Below are 17734 nucleotides of genomic sequence, written 5' to 3'. Positions count from 1 at the left end.
CTTTACAATACCAATGAAAAATTAATGTTATTTTTCCTATTATATCCTTAACTATTTATTACTCTCTCTTCTTTCAATTCCTTCATTTATCTTTCCCATATCATTTATTGAGGACAATTTTGTAAAACAACTCATAATATCTCTTTCCCACACAATATTAATTACATTTCTTAATATGTGTGAAATGCCCAAAACGTCATACAATTTGGGACGGAAGGAGTATCTTTTATTTATTTTTATTGCTCCCAAATAAGTAACGCAAATTGTCTAGTTGGAATGATAATCCTTGTGGATACGATACTCTACTTACACTTTATTACTTGGTAAACGATTTGGTACACTTGCCTAAATCCGACCATCATACCGTGGCATCAATGCGCACCTTAAGCCGCATGTAGGATCTGTAAAACGTGTTATGATTGTCACATTCCTTCAAATCACTAAGGAAGAGACCTAACCCATGTGCAACTTGTGGTTGAATGAGACCAAAAGGAAGGTTGTGAACCTGAATCCATATATCAAGATGGTCCAGGCTCACCTGTTGGGAACAACCCCAGGGGCTACTCTATCGACCACTAGATGGTAGGTGTCATAAAGTCATGGTCCTTCATCAAGCACCTTAGTCACGTCGAGATGATGATGATACTGAAACAAGAAGCGATCATCACTAGCCTGCATAATGGTAACACGTTTTCTAGGTGTCCGAGTACGACTCATTCTTTCCCTAAAGTAAGCAAATTTAATATGTTTGTATATGAGAAATCGACCTATTAAGCCATGATCAAGTATTTCAACAACATGATTTTTTGAATCCAGGGTTAAAGGTTAACATTTCATCAACGATAGTGAGACCTTCAAGGGTTTAAGGCAAAGGCATCCATGAGATGGGTTTTGATAATTGGAACGCTAAGGAAAAGGATGATTTAAATAGTGAAAAGGTTTGGAAGCATGTACAAGAGATTGTAGAGGTTAGAGTTTTCAATGTGGAGAAGAATCGACCCATGAGAGTGTGCATATATAGGAATGGGAGGAAACATCTGGGTTCAACTAAAACCAGATGAAAAAAAATTTGTCTCACAGAGATTTGGATCCAACTGAGATGGTGACAGCTGCCCAAAAGAGGGTAGCAGCTAAACCCTAGCACAAGAAATCCTTGGAGGGTAAACCTTTTTAAGAATCATTGAGGGGGACATACTCTCTCAAACAATTTTGTTTTTCAATTTTTAATGTAATTTTTTTTAAAAAAATTCAATGATACTCTTTAATTAACATGTTCATCACTCTCAAATTAGTATTTCATTTTAAAGTTATGATCCTTATCTTTAATGAGGATAGTTGATAAAATTTTAAAAATAAATTTCTTTCATTTATGTTATTTTCGTAATATGTATGAAATGATCAAGTACGACACTTATATCATGAGATTTACTATGAAAAGGATCAAGTAATAAACATGAAAAAGATACAAATTTTATTTGTGATTTACTATGTCAAAAAATAGATTAAATAGTTTTGTTTTGTTTCCATATAAATGATTTTTCAAAGAACGGTGGTTTTGAACATATAATTGATGATTTTGCTAAAAACAATTTTATAAAGAGGAAGCTATTTCATTGATTAAGAAGAGATTTTTTTTTTTTGAAGGATTGATTAAGAAGAGATTATTCCTATAGTTTGAGCATAATACCAAAAATCTCAAAAACCGACCAATATTAATTTTGGAGTTAAGTATGTTTTTGGTCTCTATAAATATGTTAATTTTTTGTTTTAATCCCTCTAAAATTTGTATTCGACTTTTAGTCCTTCAAAAATTTTCCATCTTCACTTTTGGTCCCTCATTTTAAGTAAACTTATATATAAAATTCATATTTTTAAATAAAATTTTATAGAAAAATTTATAATATTATAAGAATCTATTCCAAAATAAATTAGAATTTTTTAACAAGCATGAATTAAATATGAATTTTTATATTTTTTGTGGTTAAAAATTAATATTTAATTTATGTTTCGTTAAAAAATTCTAATTTTTTTGGGAGAGATATTTACAATATTTTACACATTTCTGCACAATTTCTTTAAAAAAAAAAAACAATATTTGACTTCAAAATAAGAACTAAAAGTGGTGATTGAAATTTTTATACGAACTAAAAGTTGAAGGAAATTTTTAGAGGGACTAAAACGAACATTTAATATATTTATAGGGATAAAAAAACATATTTAACCCTTAATTTTGTACATATCATTGAATTATAACTCCAACTACTTTGTATAGAATTATTCAAAAAAACTCCAACTAATTTGTATAGAAGGTTTGTTTAATTAGGGTTTACAAATTGGAGTGCTAAAACGTATCAATTTTCCCATAGACTCAAGTCCATTGTAGTTTCCCCGCCAACCCAGTTGAACCCCCTCTGCAACGCTGGTGGTGTCATAATCAACCCTTCTGCCATGCTATTTATCAAACCCGGCATGTTGTAAACCTCCTCCTCATCCCAAAAGAATCCGTCAGAATCTTCCAAAAACTTCTCCACACAACCATTAACGTTATAATCCGCAGACTCAGAACCATTCATTGCAATATCAGCAACGAATGATTCCAAGTCTTGACAAGAAGACAAATGTTTTTCAACTGCTTTCGTCGAAGCAAATTGAATAGACCTAATAGACGATGTTTGTGAATCAAGACGCGGCAGCGAGGTAGCCGCATGAGGGAAAATTAAGGAAGCAGTTTCACCTTTGAAAGCTAAAGGCGCAACATCATAAGCTATAGCTGCCATGTCGGGGTGGGAAAATGTTCCAAGCCAAACACGAGTTTTGTTGTTTGGTTGTCGAGTCTCGCGGAACTTCTTCCTTCCAGCTCTTCTTTTCTTCATCTTGTGTGTGTAATAATAATATTGTATATGTATTCATCTATCTATCAACTCACCTTATATATTGATACCTTATTAAATGGAACAACGTGACACATGCAATTGTGTATGTGTAAACGTACACACGAGAAAATAAGAAAATAGTTAGTGACTAAATGAGACACTTTTGTCACTAACTAAGAAAAAGTTTTGTGTGGATGTATGTATAGTGGGGAACGTGAGGAGACTTGTGTGAAATGTGTGGAAGTTTTGACAAAGAAAGTGACAAAAGGGACAATGACTTATTTTTATAGCATCAGAATGGTGTGAGAATCGTGCTAATTAAAATTATCTTTTTTATTAATCGCGTTTTTAATATGTTGGGACCATGATATTAAGAGATTATTTAATATTTTATACTGCACGTGGATGGGTCTGAAAACTTGATCAAGAAACTAAGCCACGTGCTTGAAAAACAAAGTGAACAGAAGTTATTTTATTTACAATTAAATCGAGTAAATAGGCAATTATCCACCGAAATTGTAAGTTTCGTCAATTAACCCCCTCAAATTAACAAAATTTTAATTATCTCCTGAAATTGCACAACGTTAATCAATTTACCCCGTTCGTCAAATCGTTCTGTTAGTCAACATGACGTTTTGCAAATATCCCCTGAAGTTTTGCACTTATGTGCAAAATGCCCCTCGAACTTAAAAATTTATATTTTTTTTATACTTGACTCAAAGATATTAAGGATCTTGTTAACTAGTGCTTTGGGTACCGGTTAAAAAATTAAAAGTAGAAAATAAGTTCAAATTTTGCATGCATTGAAAATAACACTTTTTTAACTTTAGAAAAGTAGTAATATACAATTTTCAAAATAGTATTTCCTTTTATAATTTCTTAATAAATGTCCTAAAGGCGTTTGTTAACATTTCCCATATTTTAATATATATGAATAGAAAAAAAATTGTTTTATCTGGAAAAAGAATTGTTTAATATTTTTCCTTTCAATTTCATCGTTCACTTTAACTTTTTTGAAGGATCTTTCACGTAGGGTATATTTGGTTGACAAAAGAAAGTGAAAGGAAAGAAAGTGAAAGGAGAAAAAGATCATGGAAAGTGAGATGATTTGTTTAGTTGTTTGGTAAAAGTGAAAGTGAAAAGAAAGTGTGAGAGAAAGAAAGGAGTATAGTTATGAAAAGACATAAATATCCTTGAACATAATAAAATATATTACAAAAATAAGATAATTAAGAATAATAGTACCCTAATTAAATAAATACTCAAATATAAAATAGCTCAAGATTGGTTGATAACACAATATGACCATATTTTAATATAATTTAGTAGTTAACTTTTCTTAAATTTAAAAATGATAAATAAAGTACTAATTGTTGTTTATTTATAATAAAATAAAAGGATGGTAGATATTATGGTCTTTTTCTTCAAAAAGTAGCAATTTGCACCCTTTCTGTCCTATGATATGCGGAAACATATTTGAGGTGGGTCCCACCCAAACTTTCCATCCTCTTGTGCTTTTTATGTTATTCCAAACTGAAGAAGGATGTTGGAATCCGTTCCTTCTTTTCTACTTCAATCTTTCCTTCATGTTTCTAGCCTAACCAAACACACCCTTAAACTTATTTTGTTGTTTCCGTAACAATTAAATAATTTATTTATTTAACAACAGGATAAAAGTTTATAACTTTCATTATTTTTATGGATAAAAGTAGAAAGACAAAAGCAATAATGTTTGTCTTGACGTTAGTATTATATATGATATTTTTAGGTATAGTACTATAAAGATTATTTCGTATTATTAAAAAAAGATTTTTATATTATGCCTATATGTGTTTAAGTTTATCATTAAAAAATAGCTTGAAGACTGTCTATTTGATAAATGAAAATTGGTCAAGTTGGTAAGTAGTATTAGTTAAGAGCATCGATAATGGCGGGTGTTTCACCTGTTTATCACAAAGTTAAATGGGTATTTTCATTGTGGAGTGACCTTTTTGAGTGCTTGTAGAGAAAATATTTATTTAGTTTGTTGGATCTCTTAGAGAGGGTGAGAAAAAGGTTTTATGATATTGGTTCGACATTCTCAGCAAATGTTGAGCAATTGGTGGATAAGATTAAACACTTAGGAAATGGTGTTTTTTTTATAAGCTTCATGGGTTGTGCAACCTATTCTATGTTGGTGTCAGTAGGGTTAGTGTGATTGTCGGAGGTGATTATTGTGTGTATTTGTATGTATGGTGGTGTAGTTCCCAGTTCGACCGTAGGTATAGGCTGGGGTACGACGGCTTAAGGCCCATGCAGGTAGGGGGGCCAAATTTTTTTTTTTTTTTATGGTGGGGGTGTATATAAAAATATTTGGTTTTTTTGGAGGTGTATATAGATTTTTTTTTGGCCAACTACTAGTTCCTTCTCCTTTCTCATAGTAGTGTAGCATTTTTTGAGTTTTCTTACCGTGGCTGGTTTAGGGTTTTTCTTCTAGTTGGGAGTGCTCCCTCTGTTGTATTTTTCTTGTTATTTCTAGTTTCGCTTATTGTTTTTATGTTCTTTTATCTTGAAGTACTTCTTGTTCTCTGTGTACTCTCATGATATTTTGATGTTTCTCTGTTTATGTATTATATTTATTTGCCATTCATTAAAAATGGAGAAGGGTGTCTATGGAGATGATCCTCACTTTCTTAATTTTTTTGCAGACCCCACTTAATTAAATTTATTAAAATAAATGATTTTTTTTGGACAAAAACAAAACGATATTCATTCATTCAAATTGATAGAGTACATCAGATACAAACATAGCTAAAAACGTAAATGATAAATCTACGAACAAACTCACAACACTCAAGTTAATAGCATACAACATTGAAGTATTATAAAATCTAAGTCACCGGAATACTCATGCTTCCGGATCTGCAACGTTGAAGCCCAAATCATTGATTTAAATTGTAATTTATTGATTTCGATCTTTCAATACGACAAGACGCAAAATCAAATGCCACACTTGGACAGCGAAATCACAAATAACACAAAAGGAAAAACTTAATATATGTGAAAACCACTTATTTAGATTGAAAGAAAAGGAGAAAAAGATGTAGATGTGTGATTCTAGGTCAAAACCTAAAACCACTCATCCTTGATGAACGAAGGAGAGAGAAAGTTTAGAGAGAAGTTAGAGTTTCTCTCACTAGAAAACTAAGGCCGACTTCTTATAGTAAAATTAAAATAAATAGATGTTATTGACATATACTATTTTAGAATTATATTTAATTTTTTTGACATTAAAGTATTATAAAATGAGTGAAATGTATATGTAAGGCCCATTTAAACATTCAAATATGAGAGGGTCATTGCAGATGCTCTAAGAATAATACTCCTAAATAGAATAATATTATGTTGATAGTTTAGGAAATTAGTTAGTTGATTAGTTGGTCGGTTTGTTAGTTGATTAAGCTTCATATATGCTATAGAGCTCTTGTATTTTATTTCTTGTATCTTTTATCAATATCAAATTTAAGGGGCGGCATTTAGCATGAGAAAGGGAAAGAGTTTTCCACCATAGGAAAGCTAATTTTAACCATAGCAAGATCGTTCATCTTACACCAACCTTTCTGATGCCACCATATACTACCCCTCACACATACATTTTTACTATGATTTTTGGCAAACCATTAGTCCTCATGACTTTCTCTATTGTTTGACATGAAGATATAAAGATGGAAAAAAAATTCACTGCCACTGCTTCATAAACCACCATAAAAACATACAACTATACAATCGCTTCAGTCCCGCGCATCCATTCCTCGAACAACACCCACAGCAGCTTCCGTGGGACTTTCCTCTACATCAGCGGCTGCTTATACTCACGTTGGTGCTTTGACTTCTTCCCCAGATCCTTCTAGGTGGTAACTTCCTCAGCGTGGGCATCTTAAATGCAACATTGATGCCTCTTTCTCAAGTCAGTTGAATAGATCAGGTATTGGCATATGTTTATCCGACGAAGATGGAGAATTTTGTGCCGCCAAAAACCCTATGCTTTACTCCTTTTTTTTTAGGGAGGCTTTACTCCTTTTATCATGTGGAAGTTGGTGAAGCGCTAGGATTATTTCATGCTTTGGAAAGGCTTAGTGATATGCAGTTTGATAACGTGGATTTTGTGCTCGACTCAAAAACCACGGATTTTTAATAAATATATGAATTAAATATTAATTTTTAAGTGCTAAATATGAATTTTTAAGTGCTAAAAACTTAAAAATTAATATTTAATTCATCACTTGTTAAAAATAAAATAAACTTTTGCAAGAGTGGTAATGCAGAGACCAAAAGTTGTGACAGGCAATTTTTTAGGGACCAAAAATTGATCAAATTTTTATAAGGATTAAAACTTGAAATTTAAAAATTTTATAGGGATAAAAAACATATGTATCTCTTTTTTTCACTAAACACGTCCTGATGTTTTAACACATAACAAAATTGATTTCAAATAAGGGTCTTGCTTTTGTCAAAAAATAAATAAATAAATAAGGGTTTTGCTAACGAGTGTCATAATAACACTTTTTAAGGATTCTCAATTAAGAAATTATCAATTGAAAAAGTCTAACGTTTCAATTTCCGCTGTTTTAAATGCACAAGTTTCCATAAAAATTTACTCTCTTTGGTCTCATTTATGAACACCTTTTGTTTTTTCAGATTCATTAAATAACTGATGTATCTGAATTATAATACATAAGTTATTGTGAGAATTTGAAAAAAAAATTTGCTTACAAATGTGAATGGAGGGAGTACTATCTAAAAAAAAATTACGAGTGCCCTTAACACTCATTAATATTTCCCTTCAAATAAATATTTTGTTGATAAAAACATGACTTCAACATTTTTCACAAGACTATTTTTTAAATTCTAGATGATAGGGAATTGGTTTGAGTGATAATTATTTTATACTCATTACATTTCAAATTTCAGTTTGAAAGAGATGTTTATATTTAAATATCCGACGTATTTTGAATAAGATTAACTCTAATGGTAAAAATCTATAAAAAAATTCCAAAAAATTCTACAATCATTTTCTTTTACAAAACATGGTTTTATTAAGCAATTAAACCAACTTTAAAAAAAGATAAAATACAAGAAACATAATCCTCAATTCAAATATTACCAATGAAGAATATGACGATTAAGCTAAAATATGAGCAGAAACGTTAGCACATCCTTTCACATGTTTTACCATTAAAAAACGTGAATAGTCATTTTGAGTTATCTAGCAATCCTTGAACCACATTAAAAGAGTCTCTCTCAACCCCAACTTTGTGACACACCAAATCTAGCTCAAATTGAAGTAAGGCTTCATTCAAATGACCATGTGGATGCAAGCAACACAACCATCTGCACTATATTTCGAAATGAATACTCCATATATATAATTGGTTCATCGTGCCAACAACATCAACGTTAAAATTAGACAAATTTGTATTTATTCATAAACAAAAGGTGGGTAAAGTTAGTCATACTTAGTTGACATCGATCAAAATTATGAATTTATCTTTCACTATTTATGTTATGTATATTTAACATAAGTAGTAGAAGACAAATAAATAATTTTGATTGGTGTCAACTCAACATAAGTAACTTAACCCATCTTTTGTTGATGTTGATAGATGAGTAACGTAGTTTTCACCCTAAAATTAGAACGCGAACGAACTAGAACGAGTCTCTGTAGATTGATAGTTTGGAACCTTATTTTCTTAACTTAAGTAACAAGATTCTATTAAAATGAGAATTTGGAACTTGATTCGTAGCAACTATCAGTTGAGTGTTAAACATTAATTTGTGATCATAAAAAATGCTCCATGCCATGCTAATAATTTTATCAATATTATTGGTTTTCCTATCGAGGCATAAACAATGAGAGTGAGTGAGTTATTTACATTAGTAAACCAAGATATGAAAGTGTCTGGAACCAACTTAGTCTAGAAACAGTGACCTTAATATTTTGATGATAACAAAAGTTTAAGAACCATTTGTTCCTATGATGTTTACTCAAACTGTGTACAGATAAATGTATGATTCTGAACCGTTTTACTTGATTAGTGAAGGTTACCCCCAAAGACACACTATACATTATTATGTAGCTACTAATTTTAGACTTAAAGAGACGTTTCGCTTGATTTCATTCGGTCACATTGCTGGCAAAAATCGTCTTCATTATTATGACAACATTTGGAGACAAACATGCAACATTGGATCCTTTATTATTCAATTTAACATTACTATTTAATACCATTTCATTACCTCCTCATTACATCGATAAATAAAATAAAAGCCCATTAAATATTAATCAATACTTAATGGATCGATCAACACTAGTGTTAGCTTCCCCATAAGGTCCAAATATAGTATGATGGTATCATAGCCTAATTCGACTTTATGGAGAAGCATAGGTGGTTTCTGGTGATATATCCTGGATGCGAAGGGTCACATACTTGAGTGAGAGATGTTAATTTGTCAAATGTGAGTTGAAGTTCTACATTGAATGTAAGAGTAAATATTGATAAACATGTAAGTGAGAGATGTTATGTTGTCTATTCTCATGAAAGAAATGTATGTAAACATTTCTCCATGAAATCACCATCATCCCACCTTTTTTTTTTTTTTTTTTTTACCATATTGTGTCTCTAATGGACTTTATTTGGCCATGTCACCATATTACATATATGGAGAGAGTCTCACGTTTAAGAGAGAAGTGTTAATATGTTAGATGTGAGTTAAAGTTTCACATTAGATGCAATAGTAGATGCAGAAAAATATAAGTGAGATGACTCATATATCTAATATATTAAGGTTATGGGTGAAGATGTGGTGTCGATATCACTTTTGTGGTTTCTCTTGGCCTAATTTGATTATCCAACTTAATTTAGTCTCCTCCAAAAGCTACAACATTATGATGAATTGTTTTCTTATATATGGGTTTTTTTATCTTTAAATTTAATTTTTTTTGTGTCATTTAGTTTGATGCTATTTTTTTCTTCTACCTCTATTATTTCAAATTTCTTAACTTGTAGTCTTTGATGAGATCCGACAATGAAAAATAGTAGATGTTTTATGTTGAGATGACAAAAAAAAATTATTAGACATGTTGAGATGGTCCAACCCAATATAAGCTCCATTTGTAGTCCTAAAATTATGGTGAACTATTTTTTAGATGTCATTCACTTTTATAGTGTTTTTTATGAGTAAACCCTCATTTTGGTCCCTGAAAGTGTACCTCGCTATTAGACACGTCCCTGAATCAAGAAAACGAACCAAAAACTCCCTCAATGTCTCTTCTGCTAGTCATACACGTCCAAAACGTTAACCTTCTGTTAAATCTAATGGCGTGTCATTTAGTTTGGCCATGTCAGATGCTTACATGGGATGTCCATGTTGGGGAGGGACGAAACTGATAACAAAACCCCTTTGAACTTCTGGAAAAAGAAGAAGAAACTCAAATCTTCATCTTCTTCCTCCATTCCAAGATTAGAATCACCCGGGTTTTTCTCAAATCTCACATCTCAAAAACCAATATTTTTCATTTTTCTTAGATTTCACCCAACAAACTAAATATTGGTGTAGAAATCTTCAAAAATGTTTTCTTTCTCTGGACTTTTCAACAGAAAAGGAATCAATAAACACCAACAACACAAACACCACAATCACATACACGACGAAGAAAATGAAGAACCCTACGTATGAGAGTTGGTGTTGTTGGTTTTTCATAAAGAAGATAATGGTGTTGTTGTTGATGTTTAGTTTTGAGAAAGATGATGATGGTTCGATTTCTTGATCCAGGGACATGTTTGATAGCGAGGTACACTTTCAGGGACCCAAATGAAGGTTTACTCTTTTGTTTCTAGTACCAAAATTAGAGCTTGGTGGGGGTTTCAAAATGAGGGTTTTGTGGATTTGAGCCGACTGAAGGAACTATCGTCCCCCCATTCACTCACCCATCTTCATTTCTAAATTGAATTTCGGATTGGAGGTTTGCTTGTTGTCTGTTTTAGAAGCTTTTAGGTTTTTCTTTCTTTCTCATGATTTCAGCTTCAGATTTGTGTTTGCTTTTTCAACAGATTTGTCTCCTTTCTATTGTTACAGCAATAGTCATCATGCAATTCATGCATGGGCTGAGATTTTTGCTTATTTCAAGTGTGGCTGAAGTGAATTTAGGCTTGGTTATTATGTTATTTCGTATCTAGTTTAAGTTGTCTTATGAGAAATAATGAGCTTCCAATTAGTGCCCTCTGATGTTGTAATGTTGTGGTGTGTTAAAATTGAAATTTTGTTTCTATTTTTTATTCTTCTTTTCACAATTGATTTCAATTTTTTCCTTTGTTGTTATTTTTTTTGGGGTTTTTTAAATCTTTCTTCAATTTGGTTATAGAGTTTTGAGAAAATTTAGAATTTTTTATGTTGATGATGATCTTGAGTTGTTGGGTTGTGGATTTTGAGTTGGAGATGAAGATGAAAATAAGGAGGAAGAATCAATTTCGATTTGATTTTTTGAGTTATTTGTATGAATATGAAAAATTATGGACATAGATGTTGGACAGAATGAGTTTATGAGTTGTTTTGGAGAAGAAGAAGTAATTGGAGGTGTTGGAGATGATGAAGACAAGAACATAATTCTGGTCATTTTGGTCCCTCACCTACGTGGAAAGCCATACAACAGCTGAAGTGGTATGTGTAACGGACAAATCAGCACCGTTAACATCAAGTTAACGTTTTGGATGCATTTGACTAACAGAACAAACATTGAGGGAGTTTTTAGTTCGTTTTCTTGATTCAGGGACGTGTCTGATAGCGAGGTACACTTTCAGGGACCCAAATGAGGGTTTACTCGTTTTTTTATTCAACCTCTATTATTTCAAATTTCTTCACATTTGGCCATCTGTGGGATTTCGCAATGGACAAATGCAAATGTGTTATGCTGAGTCGACAAAATATATTTTTATTAGACATTTTGTATTAATGTGACCTTTTTTTTTTAATTAAGTCTATTTTTTTCGTAAAATATTTACCCAAAAATCTCCAATTCCATCAACAAAATAATATTTACCGGCAACTCACTCTTTTCCTATATTCTCACAAATAAAACAGACTACATATTTTCCCTTATTGTTCAAATTTCTTTTTCATATTCATTTTTTATTTTTTATTTTTGTCTCTCGTCTCATGAAAGAAAGGTGCGTAAACCTTCCTCTATGAAACCACCACTAACCCATCTTTTTTACACATGTTGTGCTTTTATTTGACCTTATTTGAATATGTCAAATAATTATTATGTAGCTACTAATTTTAAACTTAAAGAGGCGTTTTGCATGATTTCATTAGGTCACATTGCTGGCAAAATTCGTCTTCATTATTATGACAACATTTGGAGACAAACATGCAACATTGGATCCATTATTATTCAATTTAACATTACTATATAACACCATTTCATTACCTCCTCATTACATCAATAAAATAAAAATCCCATTAAATATTAATCAATATTATCAAGAGGATCTATATCTCGGATTAATAATAATTGTAACAAAATTCAATTAGGAAAAGTGATTTACAGCATTCTCATGGAACAACGAGCTACATACATGAGTCATGTACATATAACATATCTCCCATGTTTCCCCTTAAACCAAATTAAATTTTTTGGTCTCTCATTTTCTTTACTAAAACTAGCCTATTTTAAAATAAGTATGAAGTCATACTATAATCTTATAGTAATAAATAAAAAGAATAAAGATTACTAATTAAGTACCTCCTCAACTGCATCCAAATTTACCCACATTAACATACTAATTCCTCTGAAAATTCATCAACAAGTAAACAAAATATAGCAAGTTCAACCTCTCCAGCTAGCTCTTTTGTTTCCTCAGCATTTTTCTTCCACCCAATTTCCTCTCTAGAGAAATCCTCTTCTATCATCATATCAATAGTGTTAGATTCCACTTCTTTCCACAATTCCATTTTCTTGCATACCCTTTTCATTACAATGTCCATATCTTGTGAAAAATTAAGTTCTTTCTCTTCCTCCTTAATGAGATCATAAACTAGTCTCTTGAAAACTTTTTGGTCTTGCCATCTTTCATGAACACTTGGATGGCAAAGGATTTCATGAACTATTTCTCTCAATGCCTTCTCTTCACTTGATGCTTCACTTTCATCTTCTTCATAATCATCGTCTTCGAATGCTTCGTTGTCTTCTTGCATTCTTTTCTCAAGTTCTAGTGGATCTAATTCTGCAAGTTGCTCAAATCTACGAAGCCTGTCTAATAGTAGTTGCTTGCTTCCTGAAAATTTAATACAAAAAAAGAATATTAATAACAAATATCATCCTTCTATTCACTTAATTTTCTTGCAAGTAATCGAACAAATTTCTTAGACTCTTGGAATGTCACAACATTTCGTTAACTAGGCATAAAGAAAACAACAATAGGTACAATAAAGCAGTAGAAATTTGCGGATTTGTATTTTCTCTGATGAGAGATTCTCCCCGTCATTGCTGACAATAGATCTTGATTGTTGGATAAAGATCAGATCAATTAAATTCTAATTTAAAAATACAAACTAAACTAAGAATATGAATTGATCTTCATCCCACAACCAAAATCTATTAATAGCAGTAACTAGGAATTTTTTACTGCATCAAATGATTCAAATCCAATTCCCAAGCTTACAATGCCAAAAATAGGTTTGAAGAACTCAAACTAAATCAAGTGTATGCATGCCCACATGTGAATGAAGCAATAACTCACATGGGTTGTAACACTTTGACCAAGTTAAAATATTCACAAGAGTACTAAATTCTCAACAACCAAAAATTACCATCAAACATGCTTAAACTTTACATTGCTGAAACCTTATACAAACACATTGAATATAAGCATCACAATCAAGACAGATCTTCTTCTGACATGAAAATTTTTTGTGGGTCATGTTGAAATTTATAACCACACAGTGCTTATGTCTAATGGTAAAAACAAAGAGTATGCTAAGGTCAATTTCCACATTCAATGCAAAATGCCTTCTAAGTGAAAAACCACTGTAATCTTTAAATGGAACCCACAAAAGATAGATGTTAGTATTATATTTCAATTTCAGCACAATCATTTCACCGACTTGCCCCTCTTATGGTATTTTTTGTAACGGACAATCAACTTTGAAGAAACGTGTACGATGGTATTTTGATAGAAAACGACCATACAACAAAATAAATGACAAAACTATAAAATAATAGTAAGATAAAATAAAATAAACAAACCATCAACTTAATATTTAAATACCACTCTCTCCTACTTAATTTTTTGTGAATAAAAATAATATGTAATTTTTAAAGTATATATATATATATCACTTTAATCCCAAAAGTATATGAAAATTCGTCATGTTAGTCCTTGACATCTTAACAAGACTACAGTGACGGAATTCATGTACTTCTATTTGTTATTTCTACATATTTAAAGCCTATACTTTACTATTTACTATGATGCACAAATACGGACATCGGACACGGACACTAACACACTAACGCAGCTAATAATTTAAAAAAAAAACACATAATTTAATATAATTACAAGTGTCGGTGTTGTGTCGATATTGAATTCGACTCATGTCCGATATCAGGACACGTCTGATTCGATGAGTGTTCGTGCTTCATATATATTTTATCTACTAAATTGATTGATTATTCTAAAAAATAAATAATAATAATGACATACTTTGTACATTGGCGTAGCTACACTCCATATCAAAATCACCCTCATCATCATCATTTTCATGGCAATCATCATCATCATCATAATCCTCAAAGAGTGGATCTAAAACAGATACTGGACTAAATTGTTCCTTCTCATCCTCATCTTCCCCTGATTGGAATTTGTTGACGCCATCAACTCCATTATTTTCTTTGTCCTATGGAAAATTCACAACAACTTTAATTAGAATAATATCATAATTGGGGTAGTTAACATAATTTCTTAATCATTACTAATAATGTGTATGATATTGACTCAGTACTTGTTTCATAATTTGGGTTATTTATTTATAAATTTGGGTTGTTATATATTGACCTATCTTTTGTTTCTGTACAATACAATTAATGCCAAACAAAAATACAAATGAGAAACTATTCATTAGTAAATAGAATGTCGGAATCAGATATTAACAAAAGAACAAACAAAAACATAATACTACGACTTTATTTACCGAACAAAACTATTGAACTGAATTGACTTATGTAACCATGTTTTAAGTGCTTATATTTAACAGATTTTGGAAAAAATTGAAGGGTATAATTGTCAAAAGAAAACAAATTTCCGGCAAATATATCAGTCATAGGATCTGGATCTATTTGCCGACAAAAACAAACACAACAGTACAAACAAACACGGCAAACTCACGAGTTAAATATGGTGGTCCAACTCGCTGCAAAATCAGCTGATATACCATAAATTTATTTTCAAAAATGATTAATTATATTCTTATTAGAGTAATTATGAGAAACTAATTTTAGTACTTTACAAGAATTTATACGGAAATGGAAACTAAACGGTTGGATGACGAAATTTGTCCTCTTAAATACATTGTTCATAGAATTAGGAGACACAACCATGTTAAAATAAAATGTTAAATATCTTTTTTAATCTCGTATAAATTATGAGTTGTTCAGTTTAGTCTATATTTTAACTTTAATCTTTATTTTCTTTTTACCTAAAAATTAGTATTTTTAATCCCACATAAAGTTTCAGTAAGCTTAATTCAATTGGTAAGGACAATACATAATATATAAAACGTTCGTAGTTCGAATCTCACACCACAAAAAAAAGGGCATATATGGCTTGATTCAAATGCAGAATCTCTAATTAAGAGAAAAGATATCTCTTATTTATATTATCATCTCATCTAAATACTTTTAATTTTTGTCTTTTTTATCAGTCAAGTATCCTAGTGCAGAGAGTACGAGGTTTGAACCCCAACTTCTACATAATAATATTTTTGTAGCTATTATTAGAGGACTTTTTTTATTTTTAATCTCTTGTTTAATCTCTAAAAAAGAAATACAATGACTAAAATAAATAAAAATTAATAGTTATCGACTACTTTTTTATTGTCAAGAAGTCTGATGGCTAGAATTCACTTTTTAAAATGAATAGGTGGAGTATCCGGGTTCGAACACCGACTCATAGACATAACAATATTGCCCTGTCAACCGAGCTATTGGATATAGACTAAAAAAAAATTAAGGCAAATTTAAAAACTAAGTTTAAAAAAATGTTTTTTCTAGATTACCTTTGAAGAATGGTGGGTAATTTACCCACCAACCAATGAAAATGAACAATTTGTTGGTGGGGTCAAGATAGTTTATAGATACCACTTAAAAATATGCTTATGTGGCTAATGTGTATTGATTGGGGTAAATTACCCACTATTCTTCCATGGATACCCTAGTTGTCACCTTAAAAAAATCATAAATTTTATGAAACACATTTTCTTAAAGAATAAAAGCATATATAATAATATTATTATTTTTTTTATTAAGAAAATGACAAACCTCTATTTGGGGGCGCCTAGGTGACTCTGCCGGCGAGGAAAACTCCGGCGTACGACGGCCGGAGGAAGAGGAGGCACTCCTTTCAAGAGCAAAACGAAAAGGGCTTTCACAGAAAAATCCATGAGGATCAAAACAAGCACAATCTACATTTTCTTTCTTCTTGCTCATCACAAACTCAACCTCTTCAACAGATTCACAAGAATGACCACTACTTGAAGTTTCCATATCCAAAGATTTATCTTCATTACTCTCAGACCAAACACCACTACAACTTGGTCTTCCATTGCAAGAACACACTTCAAAGCCTTTGTTTTCTTCTTCTTCAACTATGCTGTTGAAGGATTTTCTATGTCTTCTTCCTATAGAAGAATCCCACCTCAAAATATCTTTAACAGAAACATTTTCTTCATTTTCACTCTTTTTGCTTCTGTTTCTTTGTGTTAGTTTCTTGAAAAACGAACCAAAAACACCAAAGGATTTGTTTTTGCTGTTGGGTTTTTTACTCTGAATTTTTAGAGCTGCTTCAAGTAAAAGTGATGCTGTTTTAGCAGGGATTCTAAGAGGACTTTTCACCGGTGATGAGAGTTCGAAAAGTGGTGATTTTCTTATATCTGGTGTGTTTTGGAATGAGAAAAAACAAGCATTTTTGCATAGGTTAATTGTTCTTGTTGGTGGTGGTTTTTGTTTCTTCAATTGTAAAGTGGTGTATGAGGAAGATCTTTTTATTTGGTTACGTTTGTGTGAAATGTAATTGTTTAGAAGAAATGGTTCTTGATCTTCTTTGAGTAGCTCATGTAAGTGCTTCTGAGCAGCCATCATATAGAAAATTAATGGTTTCCCAAACAAAACCTAAGTGTTGTAATTGTGAAGAAGAAGTTGAGAGAAAATTGAAGAGGTTTGAAGTTTGTTTAAAGAGAGTTAAATAGAAGAAGAGACACTGAGGAAGGAATGAGGAGAGTTCGTGATTCAAATCTAGATAGGTTAAAATATCGAGGCAAAATAGAGTGAACTTGTGGTAAACAAAAATATTATTAAATTAGGGCTTGGAAGGTGTAAAAATATATTGCCAGTTGTATTTTTTATTTTTTAAAATTTTGGGTGGAAACAAAGTGTAGGTGTGTTGTGTCTTTGGTTTGATTTGAGATTATCATAGTGAGTAGTAGGAGGAGGATTTTTTGTCGTTTATTGAAGAAGACTTCCACGTACAACAGCACAACCCTACTACCTACGTGAAAAATGATGGATCAATAATATGGAACATTAATTCTATTTTAATTCATGGTTTAGT

General features: G+C 31.3%; 2 protein-coding genes across 2 annotated transcripts; both read right to left on the bottom strand.

Moving 5' to 3' along the window:
• Positions 1-2229: 2229 nt before the first annotated feature.
• On the bottom strand, positions 2230-2923 carry LOC25483880 (dehydration-responsive element-binding protein 1B). The gene has a single exon (XM_013612594.3). The coding sequence runs from the start codon at positions 2871-2873 to the stop codon at positions 2352-2354; it is 522 nt and encodes a 173-aa protein (XP_013468048.1). The 5' UTR covers positions 2874-2923; the 3' UTR covers positions 2230-2351.
• A 9465-nt stretch (positions 2924-12388) lies between these two features.
• On the bottom strand, positions 12389-17508 carry LOC25483879 (uncharacterized). Its single transcript, XM_013612593.3, has 3 exons — positions 16447-17508; positions 14615-14807; positions 12389-13186 (listed from the first exon to the last, which is right to left on the bottom strand). The coding sequence occupies exons 1-3, from the start codon at positions 17263-17265 to the stop codon at positions 12684-12686; spliced, it is 1515 nt and encodes a 504-aa protein (XP_013468047.1). The 5' UTR covers positions 17266-17508; the 3' UTR covers positions 12389-12683.
• Between the last annotated feature and the right edge of the window lie 226 nt (positions 17509-17734).

Source organism: Medicago truncatula, chromosome 1, assembly GCF_003473485.1.
Source record: "Medicago truncatula cultivar Jemalong A17 chromosome 1, MtrunA17r5.0-ANR, whole genome shotgun sequence".
Classification (NCBI taxonomy): Eukaryota; Viridiplantae; Streptophyta; class Magnoliopsida; order Fabales; family Fabaceae; genus Medicago; species Medicago truncatula.
Note: the sequence above shows the minus strand (reverse complement) of the source record. Positions and strands in the feature narration are given on the sequence as shown.